A 23,376-nucleotide genomic window follows, 5' to 3' on the forward strand; every position below is an offset into this window, starting at 1 on the left:
TACTGCAGTTGGGGTTCAGACTTTGGGAATTATCACTCTGGGTTGTAGCACTAATGAAGTGTTGCTTCAAGATCAGGTTATCCTGACCCTCATTTCTCATCACAGTATCTATTGGCTGCTTTTTTCCCCCCAATAATCTCTTCTTCATAATGACATTGCATTCTAGCTGCCAAAATTTTGTGGTCATCATTCTTTAGCCTCAGATTTCAAAACTCTCCATTACATTAACTGAAGGCTACTCAGTGTAACAGCCTCAAGAAGCTAGGAAATTCCAACAATGCTAAAACATGGATGAATCTTGAAGACATGTTAATAGAAATAAATGAGACATAAAATGACAAAATTTGTGTAATTTCACTTATTTGAGTACCTCAGATAGTTAAATTTAGAGAAATTAAGTAGTAATTTAAATAATTAAGGCCACTGAATTGCATGCTGAGAAAGGATTAAAATAACAAATTTTATGTTTTATATATACATATATTTTACAACAAATTTTTAGAAAAGGGGGTGACATGGGTACAAGATGGACAATTAGAACAATAGGGAAAAAAAAACTGAGCACAGAGACAGACCTATACAATCTTGGTATATGAAAGAAGAGACATTAAACCTGCAGGGAAAAGGGTGGCCTATTAAAAAAAGGGATGAAAAACTGGATATTTGTATGGTAAAAGGTAACATTTAATTCCAACATCACATCACATAGAATTTAAATTAAAGTTGAATGACACTGTGGAACTAGGAAGGCCTAACTAGAAAACTTTTAGAAAAAAATATATGGTGATTGGGGACCAGGTATAGTGGTGCACACCTGTAATCCCAGTGGCTTGAGAGGCTGAGGCAGGAGGATGGAGAGTTCAAAGCCAGCCTCAGTAACTTAGTGAGACCCTGTCTCTAAATAAAATATAAAAAAAGGGCTGGGGATGTGGCTCAGTGGTAAGCGCCCCTGGGTTCAATCCAGGGTATGTATATGTGTGTGTGTGTGTGAGTGTGTGTGTGAGTGTGTGTGTGTATCCATATCTGTATGATTGTCAGTGGCAACATTTCTTGAACAAGGCATGAAAGGCTGTGTCAGCTTCCTAGAACTGCTGGAACAAGGTGTTTCAATCTAGGTGGCTTTCAGCAACAGGAATTCATTCTCTTCTGGCCTCAGAGCTAGAAGTCTGAATCAAGGTGTCAGCCGGGCCATGATCCCTCAGTGGCCCTGCGTATACTCCTTCCTAGTCTCCCCACACCAGAGAAACCAAAGTGAACATTTGGGACTCAGCCAGGCTTCCATTTGTTCCAAGAGGACACTGGTTTAGCTGCTGCCTTGTGTACCTTCTTTTCAGAGATGGAGACTTGCTAAATTTCCCAGGATGATCTTTAACTCCTGGGCTCAAACGACGCTCCTCTGCAGATCATTTAAGCAATCAAAAAGACCCCGAAAAAACTGGCTTCTTGGTCCAAGTCAATCAAGTGTTCATTAGTTACAGAGACAAAAATTCGGTCATTTTCCTTAAGCTCAAACATCCCCCCTTGATAGATGGAATAGAGTCCATATTCAGAATCTTTGGACCAACAACTATTTCTGGCACTTTTCATCAGCAATATAGGGTCAGGATAGTCCGTACATTTGTAAATATACTGTACCAACTGTTTGCTTTTCTTTTTGGTATCTTTTGAAAGTATTCCTGAAGTTTCTTCAATTTCCTGAAATCGAAAGTATGTTTGGGAATAGATGTAATAAAGACCTGTTTGATGGATGACAAGTTCTCCATTCCTCAAGTGCAAATTTTTCAGGAATGAATGTCCCTTCCTTGATGACTCCCAGGATTTTATTTTCTGGCCCAAAGCCTTTTCACTCTTGGAGTCTGGATGAAGATGAGAGACAGAGAGTTAACAGAGGAGAGATTATAGCAAAGCAAGGACTTCCCCAGCAGCTCTGCACAGCTGATATTTTTGCTGGGTTTACAATGGATTTCAATTTAATACCGAATTTCTTGCCCCTTCAATATTATGTGGATTATAAATTCTAGTCATATAGGAAGCAGGAGGTTCCTGCATCATTGTGATGTTCTGGAAGTTCCCTGCCTTACTGTAGCTCATCTACTTATACCACACCTGACACGCTCAGCTCTGAATAGTAACCCAGGGCATGATCCACTCAGGTGGCAGTTTTTACTCCTGAGCAGAGCTTCTGTCTTAACCCCCCTTTCCTCCTTTCCTGTGCTGGTGGGTCTTTTTAAGTTCCTCCTTGGTCTTTCACAGTTCTCCAAAGTCAAATATGTCACCCAAGCAGAAGGCATTTTTAATTTAAAAAATGAGAAAGGCACAAATTTGGACAAAAGAGCCTATATTTAAAGATCCTCAGATCCCTGGATCTTTAACTCTCAAAGATTTTGAGTGAAAAAGAGCTCTATAAAAATATGGACATTTTTAAACTTTGGTTTCATCTTCCTGATTACTGCAAAATTTAGCTTTTTAAGAGCTTAAAACAATTATCAAATTTGTTGATAGATAACAAACAGTAACATTGTAATAAATCTTACTTGTAGGTAGCACATGTCAATCATTTCTAAAACATGATTTTAGGAATACCAAGGAGACAACTGCTCAGGAATATAAACAACTCTCCTAAACAGCTTTTTCATCTCTTAAGTGATTCTTAAATTTCTTTTTCTGGGATAAAATCTTTCCTAAAAAAAAAAAAAAAAAAAAAAAAAAGGTGACTACTTATTGAGTACTCACAGTAGGCTGGACAGTTTGCATGTGTTACTATTAATCTTCACCACTTTATGAGTTAAGGATGATCTCTATTTTGCATATGAAGACATTGAAACTTGACTTGCTTAAATAATTTGCTCTAAACATATCTAGGTGAGGAGGAGCTGAGTATTCACACTTTAGTATTTATACTGTCAGAACCATGCACTTCCTACAGTATTACATTGACACCCGGTCCTACAGAAAAAAACTGGACTTAACATATTTAGGTAAACTGTAGCACACGGATTTAGGTAAACTGTATGGAACTGACATTTTTGTGAATGAAATATGCTCTTATGTTGGCAATGTCCTATGACTCAACTTACAACGGCCATGAAGAGCACCTAATGATTCATAGTGAAAGTACATGGTTTAGAACCTTATAAGAAAAGGAAGATTTGACACACGTGCAAAAAAAGGAAAATGCAATGCCATTGAAGGTGGGGAGGGGAGGGAGGATATCACTTTACAGATAAAGAAGAATAGCAAAAAATGGAAGCCTAGAAATTTCAAAGACAAAATTCTTCCCTTCATATTTTCCCCGAAGCCAGTTTTGCCACAGCAGTAATTGAGCTCTTTGTCTGTAATTTTGCTTCTGAAAATAGTCAATCTGAAACTTGATTATTACAAGCATCTTCTAGATTGCCAAATAAATATTTTAGGTAGAAATTAGATAAATTAAATTCCTTGGAACAATGCTTTCGTTGGCTACCCTTAGGCCAGGTGTTATTTTTCAGTGCTAGGATCAAACCCAGGGCTTCATGCATGCTGGGCACATGCTCTACCACTGAGGTACATCCCAACCCTAAATTGGATGTTTGTTGTTTTTTCTTACCTGGATCTAAGAATGTAATGCTTCTCCGAGTGGTCCCTGTTATGTGAGCTGCTACTCTCTGAGGTCTTCTTTCTCTTTCTAGGGAAGAAATAGCTTGTTTTTCTAAAAGAAAAATGACAAAGACTCATCAGCACTGATCAAACTAGTCCTCAAATAAGTTCTGCTCACAGGTGCTGTCAGTCAAGAAGCACATTGGGCTTCCAAAGTTGATTCTAGGAGTTTCATAAAAAGCCCATGTTTTAGTAGGATGGTCAATCTACTTCAACTATGCTTGATTTGAAAAGTACTTTAGCCAGAAAGAATGAGCACTAATGTGAATTATAATTTATCAGCATCTCAGAGGCAAGGACCAAGTAGGATACAACAAAAGGCAACAAACAAACAAAAACAAACAAAAATTAAAAAGACACAGTGGACTTCTAATAATCATGCTGAATGACTTAACGTGTGCAAATAATCATATATTGGCAAATTTCCTCTTTGAGTTACATATGGAAAAAATTAGAGTGGTAGCATTTTTTTTCCACTCCAATTTTTTCCATCTCAATTGTATTTTCCTCTTTGCTAGGTACTACTGATGCTAAAGGAGTGGAATAGCAATTGTTCATAGATGCTACAAACTAGTATCTAAATAGTCATCCCCAAACCCCCCTCACTCCCACCAAAAAAAAAAAAATAGGAATTGACATGCTGGTCCAAGATTTAGTCCAAGAACATATAAGTTGCTGATTCATGAGATCATAACAAATAGGATTTATTGACCACCATCCAAAGTACTTGAGAGCAACTTAAAAAAAAAATCCCTCAAACCCTACTCTCTTTAAAAATATCAGCTCCAACTTCCCAAATATGCTCACATTGATTGTTAGAATAAGTTGTATTCTTTCGTCAAACAAATATTGGCAGATTATCCCTGCACTACACTGTACAAGGTTACATGAATTAATCATTGATTCTATTGACTGAGTCCTCAAGGGACTTAATAGTATTTCATGAGAGATATGAATTAGAAAGTGAAAAGTTACCTATGAGAAGTAGAAATAAAAGGTGACAGGTGTGTAGAAGAGGAAAGACTCCTAGTTATTTGAGAGCTGAGGTAAGGGGAAGATTTGTCGAGGAGATGGTGCTAAGGTCTTTTCTTTCATTTACTCAAATAAACCAAAGTGCCCACCACACCTGTGCCAGGCATTGTCCAGGACAAAAAGAATTATAAGCAAGGAAATGCAAGAAACTGTTATAATGCAAAGATCAATATCTAACAGGGTGAGGATGGGCAGGCTGCAGGGATGGGAGAAGACATTTCTGGCAAAACAGAACAGAATCCCAGAGCAGGATGTACAAAACATTCCCGGGTCATGGTCCTGAGAGGAGTTCAGTTGCAAGCTTGAATGAGGCATCCAAGAATTGAAGATCTTGACTTAATAGGACATGGGAAGACTGAAAGGTATCCTGGGAAATGAAGAGGTATACGTTGTAGTTTAAGCCCCCTTATGTCATGGTAAAGTTTGATGGATGGGAAGGTGAGAGGGCTGCAGGCTAGCAGGCAAGTTAACAGATAATTATAACTGAGACAAGCACAGTAGGCCTTAATTTAGGCTAGGAGAAGAGGGAGCCAATAGGAGTGCTGAAATTTCACAGAGGAGGATGAATGGAAAACAAAACAAAACAAAACAAAAATCCTTTCCATCTATCTGGTATTAGTTGTAAATGATTCAGAATGGGTGGCCATTTATATGATACTGAAGTCCAAATGTAGCATGGAAATGCATAGTCGATTACACATTAGACTCAGAGTGCTCAGCTTTCAAGGTTGATGTGTCCATTTACCTTTAACCTTGACTGTTAAATAATTCATGATGCCTTGCCTGCCCTAACCCTTAACACAATGTTTTTAAATATTCAGTATCTGAATTCGATTTGCATTTGAGGTCATTGCAAGGATATGGGAAAAAAGATTTGAAAACAAATTTTAAAAGAGAGGGAATTTCCTTCTGGTTATAACAAATATCTCCTAGAGAAAAAACTTGCTTATATGTGTATTTGGGTGTCACCGATACATATGGGCATGCAGAGCACCTAGTGATTCATAGTGAAAGTACATGGTTTAGAACCTTACAAAAAAAGGAAGATTGGACACATGTGCAAAAGGAAAATGCAATGCCATTGAAGGTAGGAAGGGAGGGATGCTTTACTGGGGTGAGTAAAAAGAATACTGTTCCAACACTAAAAAGAGTATGTGCACCTACTATAGCCCATGGATCCAGTGAGCCTTATCAGAACTGGTGGCATGTCCAACATGCTGACAACTGCTTTTACCTTTGGGGAGATGATCAGAAAGAATGCTTAGATCCCGGGACCAGGCCTTGTTATTCATATTTAATAAAGAAAAATGAGACTTTTCACATGATGGGGAGGTTAAGAAACAGTCTCTTCTCTACCAGATTGCTGGCATATGTGTTCAGTCATGTATAGCCAGTCATATGGAAAAATGGGGACATGGTGAGCCAAATGCAAAGAAGTAGCAAATTTAATTCAGTCATTTTATTTACATGTTCATTTATTCATTCCAAAACTATGATGAATAACATTCTGGATAGAGAGGTGGTGTTAGCACACTGTGAATACACTAAATGGTCCACTTTTAAATGGTTAACTGTGTGCTCTGTGAATTTAATTCAACGCGCGCGCGCACATACACACACACACACACACACACACACAGACTTAAAGTAGTACAATAAAGGGGCTGGGTGGGAAGACAGAATCACTAGGCCTGAGGTGTACAGTTAGGTGCAGGGTATAGAGAAGTAAGAAAACAGAAATGTATTCTGTCTTTACAGATCTTGAACCCAGTAGGGAAGCAGACATCAAGTAGTTTTAAAATACATAAAAATAGAAGAGATGGACAAGGTGAGTATGATAGAAATAACAGTGTAGGGAACCTTACTTAGACAGGTGCAGGAAAATCCTCTGTAAAGAGGCGACAGTTAGATGATCCATGATGAAGAGGGAGGAGCCCGGGATGGAAGATGACAGATGGAAGGGTAAAGAAGTTGGCCTGGGCTACCACAGTGCTGGGGAATGTGGGTCAAGAGAAGGCTGCTGATCATGAACAGGAAGGTAGACCACAGGATGAAGATTGCGGTTGGCTAGAAAGATGTTCAGGGGAGGCATGATGCAGGAGGGGCTTTTGCTCATGGTCAGATGCAGAGAAGATGGGTAACTTTGGGGGAATCTTATCTACTTCACTTCCTGCCAGGTTTCAGAAAAGATTTAAGGTAGCTTATTTAAAACATAAGGTAAAAACCAGTTAAGTGAAGAAATTGAGGTGAAAAGGAAATTCATATGGGAAAAACAAAATTGAGAGGAAGTAAAGTTCTGGCTATAGGTAGGCCACAGATTTGGTTCTGAACTTTCCAGCTATTGGTGCAAAGATTAAAATAGAGTCAGTAAGTGGCTTGAGACACTGGGCAGCAGGCCAGAGGTAGGTGGGCAGATGGGAGCAAAGAGGAGAACAGAAAGGTATTTACCTTGTCATGAATTTGACAAATTAGAAGAACAACAACAAAAAAATCACTACCTTCAACTGTAGGAATGGTTTCCTCATAGGTTCTCAAAATCATCTGCAAATAGTATTGAATAAAGCTTGTTAATTCTCTACAAGTTTTCACCCGATATAGAATATGCCTATGGCTCTTCTTGCTGATGTCTAAAAGGACATTTCTATATAAGATACCAACTTAGCTTTAAGTTGTTGATTGAACTCAGTGTTTGTATGGGGAGGGCCGAGGGCAGGGATGAATAATGAGATAGTGGTCCCTATGCAATGACGAAGGGAGGGTCTTCTGCCCAGGAAAGTTCTGTTTCTGGATGAAGTCTTTGAAAGGTCACACTTGGAACGATGCAGGTCAAAGAGGCCATCTGCCAAGTCAGGACAGCCTAAAGTCCCCCAGGCTTCCATGAGGCCCCCTGTGATAATCATGTCATACTACTTTCTGTTGGGGGGGCACATGTGTGTGTATAAAAGCATGACATGACAGAGTCCAGCAGCTTGAAATTATTGGACAGATCCAAATCTTAAAATGTAATGAATACTTCTCTCTTATGATGCCCACAGACATTCACACCCACCAGGGTATGGCCTGGCAATACCATGTCATTCTCTCATTTCTGAAAACGTGGTCAAGATATACTGTACATAAAGATATTTCACTGAGTTGCCATAGCTTTACTAAACATCTAGCTTCACTAAAGCCGCCTCTTTGGGCTAACCAATGGGGAAAAACAGCAAGAAAGTGAAAATTGAACCTTTGTATTTAACAAGCAAAACCCAGCTAGGCTCACTCATGGCTTCTGGACCCCCTTCATTCAGCTCAGTCACTCCTGAGTGCTTGGGCCATCGCTGCCTTCCTTTCCTCATCACTGTCATTAATTTTGGAATTGCTGGAACCTGCCTTCTCTGTACCCCCACCCCAAAGCAGAGGCTCTGTGCTTCTCCCTCTGCCTCCAGCCCTAACCCAGGATAGGGCTAGGAGTCAGTCCTGTGGGCTCTGGTGTAGGGATGGGAATGAGGGGAAGTGAGCATTCTCTCTCTCTCTCTGTTTCTGTTTGTCTCTCTCTTTCACTCTTGCTCTTTCCTTCTCTTATTCTGGGACAGAATGGAAGGGAAGGAGGGAGGGAAGCAAGTGAAGGGGAGAAAGGTCAGCCTCGCAGTGTGGGAAACAAAATGAGGGACTGCAAGTGTCGCTGCATAGCCTGAGTCCAATCTTGCCAATACTAGTTCTGGGAGTCTGCTCAAGTTACTTTGCTGATCCGAACTTCAATTTCTTTATCTATTTAAAAATGTATATGGCCCAGTGCAGGGGTGCACACCTGTAATTCCAGCAGCTCCGGAGGCTGAGTAACTTAGTGAGGTCCAAAGCAACTTAGCTAGACCCTGTCTCAAAAAAAAAGGGCTGGGGATGTTGCTCAGTGGTTACACTCCTCTGGATTCAATCCCTGGTACTAAAAAGCAAAGCAAAAGCAAACAAAACACAAAACAATATCTATGTGTGTGTGTGCATAAAACTTTGATTTTATATATACATATAACCATGATTTCTTCCTCAGAGAGCTGCTGTGAGGATTCAATGAGATAACACAAAATGGGCATTGACTGCTTACTGGAAATAAAATGTTTAACCGTTGTGATGCATCTGATATAAGGGGCAGTTCTTTCCCCACTCTGGTCCCCACCTTCCATGTCCTCCTCCAGCTTCTTTCTACTCTAGTTGGTATCAGAATCTAAGAAGGGGAAATGGAGAGTTGCAGAAACCCACATGTAAATTCTCTTGTCTCCCCACTGCTGCTCCCCATTCCAGAAGACTCCTCAGTCTCCAGGTGTCTACTACAGTTCTGCATCTCTCCCTGTTGCTGGGTTTCGTCCTGCCCTCCAGCCTCCAGATCCCAGGGACTTTGGAATTCCATTTCTGAGGTTCCTCTGGAGCCTTCCACAGCCGGTGCTTTTTCAAGCTTTTGCCCGCCCCCCCTCTCCCCCGCCCCCCCCCTCCCCCGCCCCCCCCCACTCATTGCCATTTGAAGTGAAGGAATCACAGCTGCTCAGTACTACTGCGGGGGGAGGGGCAGCCAAGACCACATTTCTAGGGTGGGCACAGAGCAGGTGCGTTCCTAGGCCACCCAGGTGGAGATGCAATTTCATTTCCTGTGGAAATAGCATCGTGGTGATGTCTGAACTTGACTTTGTCTCTCAACACGCTGCTTCCTCTCTTCTCCTGTGCTCCCAATCAGAGCTTTGCATGCGATGTTGTCTGAGGTCCCTTCCAGCTCTGACGTGGTGTGGATCTTATTCTACAGTTGGAAACCCACCTAGATAGTGTACACCAGACAATGGACTTTACAAACATATCTAAAACACATCCTCCTCCTACACTGGGAATTCCCCAGTATGTCTTTAAACAATAATAGCATACATGGGCTTGTTTTGATATTTGTGCTCTTATCTGATGTTTTCAGCAAATATTTTTAAATGCCATCGTACAGAGAAGGGAGCAGCCAGAGAAGAAATTGATTCAATCGAAGTCACATTGCCAAAAATGAAATCAATCACATTTAGTAAAATTAACTATTAGCTAACACAATATTTCTGCTAGAGGTCTCTTAAGCAACTTATATAAATAGGTATATTTTTGTAATTTGTCACTTAACTGTGAACTGAGATATCTTCACCTTTGGTTCTTAAAGTATCTCTTTTTCCCTTTTCCTTTCTTTCTTCATCACTGTGTGCATGCATAAATAAATATGTATTTAATTCCAGAGAGCAATAATGTGGGAAGCATATAAAACATCATTATTTGGCTTCCTTTATCTTCTGAATGAAGACCAAAAAAAAAAAAAAATCACACCACACAGCAAGACCTTGAACACATTTCCTTGTCTGTGCCTCAGTTTCCACAAGTGAGATTAAAAGTTTAGACTAGAGGAGGAGGCTCTGGGGTATACCAGAAATCAGCCAGGACCTATCATTTTGTGCTACGCCAGTGTTTCCTAGTTCTGTGAATCTGTGGAAAAATCACTTAAACACTCTGGGCCTCAGTTTCCTCTTTTGCAAAATGCAGAGTCTAGTCTTGATAGCTTAAGGATTCCTCCTCCTCTGACCTTGTGCACCTGTGAGGGAGGTTACCTACCTTTCTGACAAACTGGCGGAGTTGCCACTTCCCTTGCCAGCAGGGGCTGTTCATAGAATCTTCATCAGTGGGGTCCCAAAATTGGTCATCTTCCTTTAAGAAACAGGTAAGGACACCTTGGAAGTACTTGTCCTGCATCTGGGTTAAAATGGAATATACCACAATGTTATACACCACAGCTTTTTGTCTTTCTCCAACTGGAAGTTAAAACAATGGAAACGGATGGCGGATTCAGAGAAGTTACAGCACCTTGGATAAAAGTAGGCCTGCTGTCCTTTGCTCTTTGGCTAAAAGCAAGCAGTTGAATATAGGGGGAAAGGTTGTGACACATATCAGATATCCTGGGTCCTGGTGCCGTCCCTGACCTCATCTTTAAACAGCTGTGTTGTCTCTCCACCATGCTTCCTCTCTTCCCTAGGTGCTGCTAAGCAGAGCTTTGAACATGGTGATGTCTTGGGTCCCTTCCAGCTCTGTTGTAGTTGGATCTCATTCTAAACTTGGAAAGCCACCTAGATACAGAATAGGCAGGGAGGTCAGTTCAAATCCCAGCATCCTAAATAAAAATTAGACCCTTTGATGTATGGGCAATCCCCTTTTTCTTAATCAGAACCCAGGTGGCTGAGGAGATTCTGTTATTGATGTGATTTCTGCTAGTCTGGGTGGCATTGTCTGGACCTGTTCCAGAAATCTCCATGGTGCCTCATTAGATGTTTACACTAGCGAGGGACTTGTCTGCAGAGACTTGAAATACCATCTGAAGTTTTGCTGTTTCTTCTGATTGAGAGTAAATATTTATACAGCCGGATCATTGTCAACAAAGTCCTCACCCTTGTCAACAAATCCTTGCTAGATCACACACACACACACACACACACACACACACACACACACACACCAACCATCCAGAACATTCCAGGCTGTTATCTGATTAAGAAAAACAGAAGTTTTTCTTTTTATTTCCTTCTTTCCTTTTTGATTTTATTTTCCTAACAATTGAAATTTAAGAGATGTTATTTCCCTGTAAAAAATTAGTTGAGTTACCTTTATCTGGGGAAATAAATGGGAAAATAATTATTTTTATCTGTTATTTGAAGTTAGTTTACTGCAATGCTTGAAGGAGCAATCAAATTTAATGACAATCTTTTAATTTATGCATAAAACAATCTCATTTTAAACAAAACTTCCTGTTTATGACTCAGCCATGTACCCCTTGGATTTTTGATAAAGGTCGCTCAAGTGTAAAGGTACAGATTTGAGTTAATAAATTCCTTCCACATTCCCTAGCGCAGAACACTTTACTTTTAAACAAACGTTTATTTTTTCAAATTTCTTTCTTTATTTTTATGTTATTTTATATTTTGGTACCAGGGATTGAACCCAGGAGGGCTTAACCACTGAGCCACATGCCCATTCCTTTTAATTTATTATTTTGAGCCCTTTTACTTAGGGCTTCACTAAGTTGCTGAGGCTGGCCTTGAACCTGTGATCCTCCTGCCTCAGCCTCCTGTCTTTCTTTCTTTCTTTCTTTCTTTAAAAAAAAAAAAACTCTAAGAATAGAACTTTGGGCTGGCCACTTCCAGCTTAGTCATGGTGGTTAATGCTACTACCAACCCAACCATCACAGCTGTTGCTCCTAGAGCTTGTGGACAGGTGTGCAGGATCAAAAACTTACATTGTGGTCTGAGGATGTGACTCAAGCAGTAACGCGCTTGCCTGGTATGCACGGGGTGCTGGGTTCGATCCTCAGCAGCACATAAAAATAAAATGAAGATGTTGTGTCCACCGAAAACTGACAAATAATTATTAAAAATTCTCTCTCTCTTTAAAAAAAATTACATTGTGATCAAAAGTAATAAGGAAATGATGGGTACACTTCTTGGATTTAATGACTTTGTCAACACTGTGCTGGAATCACACCAGAAGGAACAAGGATCACTCAATATTAGCTCAGATTTTGCTAAAGGAAATAATAATATTGGTTCCTGGAGGAGAAGAACCTGAAGTAGGAATGAATTTCCTTGACTTATGCTAGTTTCAGTTTTGTTATATAATGACAGCACAATAGAATTGTTTTAATCTTTTGGATTTTCTCAAGTTTCCTGTTATAGGGAAATGCTTTGAAGATGTATTGTATAACCATTTTTTAAGTTAATCATGATTATTTTGGAAAAAGAAGAAAGGAACTTGTAAAAAATAAAGGTGTTTTTGGTTACCTTACTTATTAAACAATAGTAGCCAATGAAATAACAACAAACAACAACAACCAAAAAAAAAAGAGTAGAAGAATCTCATAAATGCAGTTGAGGATGGCCACCTGGACCCACCTGAGTGGTGGAATGTGTCTGGCGATGGAATTAGACAGCCTACCTCACACCTGCCCAACCCACACACCTCTGTTTGGAACAGCAAGTTGCCTCTCCAAATACCTTAGGAGTTGAATAGCCTTTCAGAGAAGGAATTCAGTCACATATGGCTCAAAAGCGTAACAGGGGACCACTTTGTGCTTTGGACATGACTTTTGCTGCTCTGCCACTGTGGCTGATTTTAAAACTGACATTTCCCCCCGATTTCTCTTCTTCCTCTCCCTCTCAATGTCCCTAACGTTGGGAGAAGCAAGATTACCCTTTTCCCCATCCTAGGCTGTTATCTGTCCTTGAGCAAACCCATACCACAGGAATAAACTAATTCAGACTTCAGGATGGTCTCAGAAGATCTAAGAAATGGCTACTTCTCAGGGCCACAAGTAGATTATAGCCCCCCAACCAAGCACGCCTGAAATGCAGCTTTTGAATTACCTCTTTAAAAGCCCTCTGGTCAGATTCACAGACTATGGTACAGGAATCCCCTGTGTTTCTCCTTTGCTAGCAAAGCAATAAAATTTCTTTTTCCATTTTCTCAAAACTGTGTCCTCATTATTATTTTGACTTCAGGGACGAGGACCAAGCTTTCAGTTACAGAAGCAGGAGACCTTATCTAGCAAATGGGGGACAGGGATCAGGGAGGAAGAGGGAAGAGCTGGAATGAGCTACAGGATGAAGATGGTTATAGGAAAAGCAAGTTTTCCTGGTCACTGTCTCAGTGCAGCCAGTCTGAGGAAGTTCTGCCAGGCTTTGGTTTTATGAAACCCAATCAGCAGGCTCATGAACATTGGTAACTTGTTGGGGTACAAAGGTGTGCCTGACAAGAAGGGAGGGATCACTTTGCTCCTTACTTCCCAGAAACTGCAGGCTATTTCAACAGGAAAGAGTGTTGACAGACAGGGAGAGGCAGAGTTGGCTGCCTCTGGGTCAGGCCAGTATCCTGACAGGGGTTAGCAGCAACCTATGACCCCGAGTGGAATTTGAGAAGGGTGGAAATACAACCCAAACAGCAGAGGCCAGTTCAGGCTAATGCCAACTGTGAGTGAGTGCCTGTGATACCTCTTGGGTTTTCTAGAAAATCTGTCAGGAGGTGGAAGGGGGAACTGTGAAAACTGAGTAAGTTCCTGGGAGATTGACAAGCTCGTGTTACTTATGGCTCAAAAGTAAATGCAGCCTAGACACTTGCAAAATACACTGGCAGCCAGAGAAACATAGAAAAGTAAAGAACATGTTTTGAAAGTATAAATGGAAAACAAAATACTCCCCCAAAGTAAAAATAAATAAAACAGAACAAACAGGCAAACACTAAAAGCATCCACAACTCCACCCCATAGTTAACTTTTGGATGCTCTCTCTTGTTTACAGGGTTATCAGACTGCCTGTATACAATTTTTGCATATAGTTGTTTTCTCTTAATATCCAAATTGGGCATGGCAATGCACACCTGTAAACCCAGCAACTTGGAGAGTGGAGGCAGGAGCATTGAAAGATTGAGGCAAGCCTCAGCAATTAAAAAAAAAAAAAAAGGACTAGGGCTATAGCTTAGTGGTAGATTACCTCTGGGTTCAATCCCCAAGTGTCCTACCAAAGACTACACACAAATATCACATTCTTTAAATTTGCATGAAAACCACGCATGGTAGCATATATTCTCTTATGAGATTCACTATAGAAAATGTATAATATCCTGAAAAACAAAGTGGAGGGCACCTCTTATCCTCCTATCTAGAGAGCATACTTATCAACATTTTGGCTTTTGTCTTTCTAGACATTTTTATACATAAATATTGAATTTTGAAAAAAAAAATCCAGAGAGGATGCTTCACCACCTTCCTCATCCTCATGTGTTCCTTGTATTATGATGTTTGGTTGTTCTTTTGCAGGTCTTGGCCTGTTCTAGTGACTGTGTGGCAAGTTTGTGCTGTGGTGAGTCCAACAATGATTAATCAGATGTCTCTTGCCCTCCTTTTCCCCCCCACATCCTTTCTGTCTCAAAGTATGAGCTTCCTGCAGCTCACTGCAGACTGGACTGTTCTTTAGATAACCACATGTGGGTGTTGTGGCTGGGGGATGCAGGAGTTCAGGTTTCATTCCTGTGGCCCCTGGAGGCACAGCTTTGTACCAATTCCTGTTCTTTAGCTCCAGAAGCCCTTGGTCCTGAGAAGTGGATTTCCATGGTGACTGCTTTGGTGCAGTCATAGCATGGCAGCTGCCTAGGCCAGGGCCAACCAGTCCTGGTGGGGCTTAAGATCAGGAAGGTAGATTCCTGTGCTGTCACAGAGATTTTAAGTTGACAGCTTTGGCCCTCCCTGCTCCTCAAACATTAGTCTCTGATCATCATTTTCGGCAAACCACAAATAGCATAAAGAATCATTTATGGGGATCTCCACCAGGCGGCCAGCATGCTGGTTTCATTAAAGAGGTTCATGGCATAGAAGTTAACTAGTGAGATCAAAATAAACACACACAGACTCAGTTACCTTTTTCTATGACCAGGTCCAAGACGGCTCTCCTCTCTGGCTCTCACCTCGAACCACCCGGTGGGGCAGCAAGGCTCACTCAGGACTAGCAGGAGAGAGAGAGAGCACGCCAGGGAGTGGCCTTTTATTGGGGAACAAGAAATTCAGGGGAAAATTCCATCCAGTGAAGGTCGAGGGGGGCAGCATTCCAAGGTCAGGGTCAGTGACTGGTCTCAGGGTCAGTGGTCAGTCACACCCCCACACTGACAGGCTCTCGCACCTGGAGAGGGTGGGGATAGCTCCGACACAGTTTGGCCAGAACGCCTCACACCCAATCCAGGAGATGCCCAATCACGTGCAAGAATGGCTTCCCACAGGGATCTATAGAGAAGGATCCTCTTTTCCCTCCCCGTCTATGATGTCAGAGTGATGGGCCATTTCCTTGCCATGAAACTTTCACAGAATGACACAGACTTTAGAGTTTCCATACGTGCCTCCTACTCGCTGGTCTACAGGCTTCTTGTGATGGTCCAAGTCAATGTTACCGGACCTTCTTTGACACATGCGCCATCCTATAGACCTTGCTTACTGAATCTTCTGCAAATTTTCAAAGGTAGAAACCTGTAATCTGTCTTAGGAAATTGCGGCTTATGCAGAATATGCTTTTTCAAATTCTGCACAGATTCTCAAGAAAATTCAGATTTATTTCCCCTTGGAAAAATTCCTGATGAAGATGGTGATACCTTCAAAAAAAAATCTTTCAACAGAAATTACTATGGCTAAATTTATTGAGCACTTGCTTAATAGCCAGTTTCAAAAGTTGGGCTTTATCTTCTACTAACTTTGTCATCTTGAAAAAAAATTACCTGATTTCCCTAAGCCTTAGTTTGTTCACTTATAAAATGGTATAATTATACTGATTTTTATAAGATGGTTATGAGTATGACACAGTGTAATAGTTATCAAAGTTTCTGGCATGCAATAATTGTTCAATATCTGTTAATTCTCCTTTTATAGTGCTACTCTCAATTAATTCTTATGCATGTGTATGCTCATGTAACTATGCAGTCAAGAAAAATATGCATAAGTGGGGAGATGTTAAGCTTTATTTGAAATTTTCATTTTTTTACGTAGAAGTTTTAAAAACTTGATTTTATACACAGGCTACTGCATAAATCAGCTCAGCAGAGGATTTATTCAGTCTTAAATAAGCAGACCAATTTATGATGTGTATAACTGATAGAGCCGCTTGTTTATGGAGAAATAGCTTCACTCTCTTTATACTATAAAGTTAACAAAGGGCTTCAAATACTGGCTTCAGAATGGTACACGTAGCAGCATTTTGGTCTCTTTTTTCCCATATTTTTATTGGTGCATTATAATTATACATAATGGTGGGATTCATGCATGCACACAAATATAACAATATAATTTGGCAAATATCATTCCTCAGTATTTCTCTTTTCCCTCCCCTTCTCCCTTGCGCTAGTCTCTTTTTCTACTTTTAATGCTCTTCCTTCAATTTTCATGAGGTACCCCTCATCTTTCTTTTCTTTTTTCCCTCTCTCTAGCTTCTATGAGAGAAAACATGACCCTTGACCTTCTGGTTCATTTTGCTTAACATAATGCTCTCAAGTTCTATTTATCCTGCAAATGACATAATTTCCTTCTTATTTATGGCTAAATAAAACTCCATTGTGTCTGTGTACCACATATTCTGTATCCATTCACCGATTGATGGACACCTAGACTGTTTCCATAGTTTGACTATTGTGAATTGGGCTGCTATAAACATGGGTAGCAGATTTCCAGTCTCTTATGTGGACTTAAAACTTAAAGTATGATTATAGTAATATCTATTTTCCTAGAAATACACAAACTCTTCAACATGCCCTCCAATAAAGCCTTCTTTACAGGTCATCTAATGTGTTAGAAATCCTAGGGTGTCATGAGGAATCAGACATATATTCAGAAGTAGCTTCATAAGGCAAAATGTTCTGCAGAAGGGTGTGCTACTGAACAAAGTCTGCCAAGCAAGTGCACATGAGTGAGCTGACTGCCTGTTTTTATCCCCAGTGCAGTACTGCCCCTTGCTCTGATAGGAAGAGCCTGGGGTTACAATCTCTGCAACTGGCTAATTTTAAAATTGCAGTGGGCAAAGGAAAGGGTTATTTCAAGAAATCCATAGCCTAAGGTGCTATTGTGTAACTTTCCATTCTGCTCTATTTCCCCTCTGTAGGCATTTCTTACATCCCAATCTTACATTTAAGGCTAAATACTATATTCTGAAAATGGACCACCAGACTTTTTCTCACAAATGGTCAACGTAATTTTCATAATGACTTACAAAAAAGAGTCTACTTCTTCCATTTCCAAAGGAAAAATTCCCAACCGAGATAACCAAATTTACACTCCATAGGGTATACAAATTGCATTTCCCTAACAGACAATTAGAAAGCACTCTATAGCTTTTATGCATTTATATTTTTCTGGGACTCAGCCTTGCATTTCCTAGTCACCAGCAGATTTGGTGTTGCAGGATGTACATCATGAGCTGCACAGTTTTGACCATGGGTATGCTGCTGTGGAAGGAAGAGCATTAGTTAGGCATTCACAGTCCTGGTGCTAGCTCGTCCCGTGTAAGCTTGGGTAATACATATCTCTGGGGGTGGGTGTCCTGCTTTCCTAATCTATAAAATGAGGATGGGACTGGGGGGAGAGGTATCCAAAATTTTGTCCAGCTCTCAATTCTCTATTATATAAGATAGAATTTGTCAAAAATATACATAAGAAATTAAAAACTGACTTGGTTTATTTGAGTTGGCATTTGTGGTTGGTTTAATTTACATTCACAGTTTCAAAAGTTTTAGATAGTTGAAAAATCATAAACTAAAGTGACACTAAGTCTTTTTCTTTGTATTCATACCTGTTTTTCACCTGGACTAGCCTGAGCATAAAGTGACAATTGTTTTTTCAACTAATTTCTCATGAATAGTCAAATACTGAGTCTATTAGTCTTTCTGTTACAGACTTTACCCATGACACATCTGTGCACCGGGGTAGGCAGAAAGCCAGTCCTTTGTATTCACACTTGTTATTGTCAACACAGAAATGCCATAGTTCTGAAGCTAAAATGCACTTCAAGGAAGTTTTCCTCCACCCCTCACTTGTTCTTGGAGCAATGAGAAACCTGACATTGGTTCTGATTTTAGTTCAGATGCAGATTATTCTACCTGCTAACTTTCAAAAGTCTGGCTTGTCTATGTGAAGAAATTCTATCTACTAACTTAAAATATTAAACAACAACAACAACAACAACAACAACAACAAAAGGAGTGGGAGAGAGAGGCTGGCATGAAGTCTGAGCATAAGCAAACAGTACATAGGTGTTTATGCAGGGCTCACTTCTGAATGTTTTCCCATGTCTCTCTATGGTCCACTGGAATTAACCTCAGCTGGAACCTCATTAAGGGTTTACTTGTTGGGTTTAGGTTGAGCCCCAACTCTCTTTTTGCTGCCTGTCTCTTAGTGGCTCCCACCATGTTTGTGATGGTTGTTCACTTATATAGCCTGTATTTAGAGAGCACCTGAATGGGAGCCATATGCCAGGCTGTAGAGGTGTCAGAAGCAGATGCAGCCTCTGCTCTGATGCCCTCACCCACAGGAATTCAAGCATTTCGCAGGAAGCACTGCAGAATGGTATCAATTTTAAAAAAGCAAATGCATATAAAACTAAACAACAACAGCAAAAACCCTTAGGAGTTTTGTTCCCTGCATCTGCTAGTAACTGGTAGAGCCAGTTCTGTAACTGAGCTTGTTTTTGCACAGTCTACTGAACCTACACCTCCATGAAGTCCTTGGGAATGATAAACTTTAGCAGTTAGAATCTGTACACAGAAAGATATTTTCTTCCATAGTAAAGTTTTCAAGGAGCAGTGAGCTGAGAGGTAGAGAGGAGGGCCACCTGACAGTTGCTGAGACTTGCCTTTTTTACTGACCTGCTTCAGCTCATTGGTGAAGTAGATGTAAGTCACAGCCACACACAGGGACTGCAGGAGCACTGTGAAGATCAGAATCAGCACGCAGGACTGCCCGGGACTGGAGCTCGCCATGGTCTGCATCATGGCCATGATCCTGTGAGGGTCTGATCGTCCCATGTCAGCCAGGCAGCAGCAGGCTACTATGAGGAAACAAAAACCACGGGGGTGGAGTTCGTTTGTTTTAGTTTCTTTTCTGTCAACATGACGATGAAGTTCACAGAACACTACTAGGGGAAGCCAGCAGGAGCAGAAGTAAAAGTCCCAAAGGCTTTCCCCATTCTATAACTATGTCAGGTATCAAGTTGGTGAATGCATTAAAAAAAAATTCAATGTGCAAGGGTATGAGTTCAATCCTCAGCACAGGAAAAAAAGAAAAAAAAATCACCAGGAAATATGTTAAAAAGTATTGCTGCCTGGACTCCACCTCACATCCCTTGAACCTGCCCTCTGTTCTACCCCCATTCCTCTGAGGCTAGAACAGAGCAAAGTGATAAAGCTTGCATCATGGTGGTGACGGGGAGAAGGGAGACCAATACCCCGCCCAATATACTGTGCCCTTCTCTGTCCTCAACTCCCTTTGCCCTCTTCTCTTTCTTGCTTTCCTTCTTTCTACAATCCCCTCAGCTGAAGATGACTGGGGTTTTATTTTATTTTTCCTATTACATCCTCATTCAATTATAGAGCCCTAAGCCTTTCACCCTGGCTGCCATTAGCAGAAGCACTATCTTTCTAAATGATAGGAGTATTCTTATGACTTGAAACTTCCATATCTGGCTTCCCTTCTGTTACCTGAGGTGTAGAAGAGGGTTTATGCCAGAGTGAATAAAGAAAAATGCAATCCTTTTATAACAACGATATTTCTGCATAACCCTATTTTGAATGGCAGAATAACATGTCTTTCCTTTTGCAAACATTCTGAAACAAATTCTCGTCTCTTTCCCGCACCCCAACGCCCTAACAAGGTAATATCTACTGAGTCAAACTGGAGATGGAGGAAATAGCTAACATACCCAGAAGTTAGAGGGGGAAAAATGCACTGATGTTTTCCCAAATGGAAATGGAGACTCAGGAAACTCCTGCTCAGGGTTATGCCATTATTTACCCTTAAATGTAGAACCAGTCCCACATCTGGAGCTAGTAGGTACCATATGATGACTATGCTATATGTAGTCCCTATATTTTGTTCAGCATTTCATGACCTATTCTAGACCCACTGAATCAGAGTTTCTGGCGTTGAGCCTAGGAATCTGTATTTTCACCAAATACTCCAAGAAATCCTTTGAAACCTATGTTAGTCAGCTTTTCATTGCTGTGACAAAATACTTGAAACAAACAACACAAAAGGAGGAAAGGCTTATTTGGGCTCACAGTTTCAGAGGTTTCTGTCCAGGGTTACTTAGCTGCCATTGCCTTTGGACTCTAGTGAAGCAGCACATCATGGCAGGAGTACATGGCAGAGGACACCTGCTCATGTCATGCCAGTCAGGAAGTTGGGGGGAGGGAGGGAGTGCAGGGAGAAAGGGAGAGGCTGGTCCCAATTTGTCCTTCAATAATATGTCTCCCAATGACCTGACTTTCTTCTCCTAGGCCCCACCTCCAGAAGGTTCCACCGTCTCCTAGCCCTGCCACAGGCTGGTGACCTTTGACACATAGATTTTTGGGAGACATTTCAGATCCAGACTATAGCAGAACCTAAATTTGGAACCTTTGTCTAGAGTGAATCCTAGTTATTGTCCCGAGTTTAGACAGGCCCCATTGTTCACCCTTGGATCCTGCCTTCCTGCCCTGGCCTTTGAGCTGAGATCAATTAGCTATATCCACATCTTAAAATATTTTTCAAGTCTTAAGTTGGCTTCTGTCAAAATTCCAGATTTTAAAATGCGAACTCCTTTTGGGCACAGATGGATTGACAAGGAATCAGTTTCAGATATTACGTAAACTGAACAATTTTTAAACATACACTCTTAAGTCCTGAGTCGAAGGACTTTTCAAAATAAAGGGGAAAAATGAATGAGGCAACTGGAATGACAAGATGCATGGTTGATGTGCCTGATCCTTACTGTCTCCAAGCCTTCATCCCTCCTTCTATTCATGTCTTTTGTCATGTGTCCGTGCAGTTCATGTCAAGTGTGAGGGTATGTTCTCCTGCTTCACTGAAAGGCTTAATCATGTGATCAGGCCACTGGGATGTCAGTGGAGCTAGCACGGGACGGCCTGAATTAGAACTGCACACTTGGTTTTACCAGCTCTAATTTCCCTGGGAACAAAAGCCCTGGGTCCTTCAAGGTGGATGAGTGATATCTGGATCTAAAGTTAATCCCAGGTACATTTTGGAGCCGAGGTCAACCCAACACAGCCTAGATCAGTTGATTCCCAAGCAAGCCACAGGTGGCAAGAATAAACAATTGTTCTTTTAATCCAGTTTCAAGAGAGCACTGGGCCATGGGAGCTCAGGTCACAGGAGATGGGAGCTGTCCAACGTGGACTGTGAGAGATGCGTGTGTGTCTGGCATAGTCACCTGCAGTGGTGATGTAGACCACTGGGGCTCTTCAGCCTACTGTTTCCCCATGAAAGAGATGTCCTTCTTGATTCTGAGCTGATACATGTGGGACAGGCAAGATAACTCTCTCTGCTCTCTAGGCTTTTCCACTCCAGCAGGTCTCCTCACCTCCTTGCTGCTCTCCAGCATGCTTCCTCAGTCATGCCCCTCAGAAGATGGCTGTTTAATCTTTGTTGTGGTCCTTTTGTGTGGACTAGACAAATTTTAACAGGTGACTCTAGTAATCTCTCAGATGTCACTCACCAAGGGACCAAATCATGTATCTCCCAAACTTAGTTTATTCGATAATAAAAGGGGTGCTGTTAACACTATGCTGGGATAATAGGTATAAGGTAGGAACATTCTCAGCAATTTGGGAAGGTTGGTTTCCCTACCAATACATCTTGATTACAGAAGTGGGTAGATGAATATATATATATATATATATATATATATATATATATATATATATATATATATATTTTAAGTGAGGATAATAACTGAAAACACCTGGGATTTTTCAAGATGGGGGAATAGAGAAGGTTGCTTTCCTGGCTGCTCCAAGGAGTGAAAACCGAAAGCTTCTCAGCAAGGTGGGTGAACAAAAAAAACGTGGGGGGACTTTACTGGAATTTAAAACTGGACATTTAAAGCAGATCGGGGACTCAGGAGGTTTGGTATAATAAAATAAGGAAAAAATCCCCAGCAGCATGGTCACTGCCATGGCCAGGCCAGAAGCACTAGCCAGAGTGGTCCCTCTGTGAGCAAAGTACAGGGATAAGGGAATTAAAGGAATCTGCATTTTTAGGAGAACTGAGGTGTGTCTGGGTATGGAGTATTTAGTGAACAAGGGCATTGCCCAACAAACTGCTGCACAACATCCTTCTGCAAGAAAGAAACCGCCATCTCTCCAGGCAGAGTGTGGAGGACACAGGAAGGAACTATTTTGCAGCTGCAACCTGGGGCCAGCAGCTGAGGAAGCCAATTCCTGGCAAACCTGAGTTTGGGCCAAAATATAGGCCCAGTAAACATACACTGCACAGCATAGAGTGTGCTTAAGTGACCAGGAGAAAAATCAAATGTCGAGAGAGGTTTACATAGGGGACAGCTGGTGGTGGAAACCCACTTGGCTCTACCCCTCCCCCTCCAAAATGCTGCTTGCAGGAATGGAAGGGAGAGATGCAGTCTGGGAACTGGGATGGGTGGGGAAGGGTTGGGGGGGGAGATTGAGTTTGGAGACTGAAAGCAGGAAATGGGGGACCTTAGATGACCTCGGGGACTAAGAATTGGCTCCTCTAACAGATGAGTGGAACCCAGGGGAGATCCCTGGAATACAATCTTCTAGCATGGACCAGAAATTACCAGGACCTGGAGGCACACTGATTTAAAAATCTCCAGACCAATTGGCATTTAGCACTTTTGATGGAGATTTTTTTTCTCTCTTTTTTCCTTTTCTGTTTAATTGTTACCTTAGTAACATATGGACATTTATACATACTCATATTTTCCCCCCTCGTTTCTAGCATTTCTGAAGCCATTTTTTATGGATCAGTTTTTTGAGAACTAGGATATTTTAACTTTGTTTTGAATTATTTTATTTTTATTTTTAATTTTTTAAAATAATTTTACTTTATATATTTTTTCATTTACCTGTTTCACTTGATTCTCTTTCTCTCTTTTCTTTCACTAACAGTCAATCTCTGTTGTT

At 41.0% G+C, this 23,376-nt stretch overlaps 1 protein-coding gene across 2 annotated transcripts; it reads right to left on the bottom strand.

Moving 5' to 3' along the window:
- Positions 1-441: 441 nt before the first annotated feature.
- Positions 442-19,445, bottom strand: TNFSF10 (TNF superfamily member 10). Of its 2 annotated transcripts, none has more exons than XM_081302694.1 (5): positions 19,087-19,445; positions 10,270-10,407; positions 7,167-7,209; positions 3,587-3,688; positions 442-1,856 (listed from the first exon to the last, which is right to left on the bottom strand). In XM_081302694.1, the coding sequence occupies exons 1-5, from the start codon at positions 19,243-19,245 to the stop codon at positions 1,408-1,410; spliced, it is 891 nt and encodes a 296-aa protein (XP_081158820.1). In that variant the 5' UTR covers positions 19,246-19,445; the 3' UTR covers positions 442-1,407. The 2 variants fall into 2 exon arrangements, with proteins under 2 accessions (XP_081158820.1, XP_081158821.1); XM_081302695.1 differs by lacking the exon at positions 19,087-19,445 and adding an exon at positions 10,519-10,771.
- Between the last annotated feature and the right edge of the window lie 3,931 nt (positions 19,446-23,376).

This window comes from Spermophilus citellus, assembly GCF_964194105.1.
Source record: "Spermophilus citellus genome assembly, chromosome: 7".
Classification (NCBI taxonomy): Eukaryota; Metazoa; Chordata; class Mammalia; order Rodentia; family Sciuridae; genus Spermophilus; species Spermophilus citellus.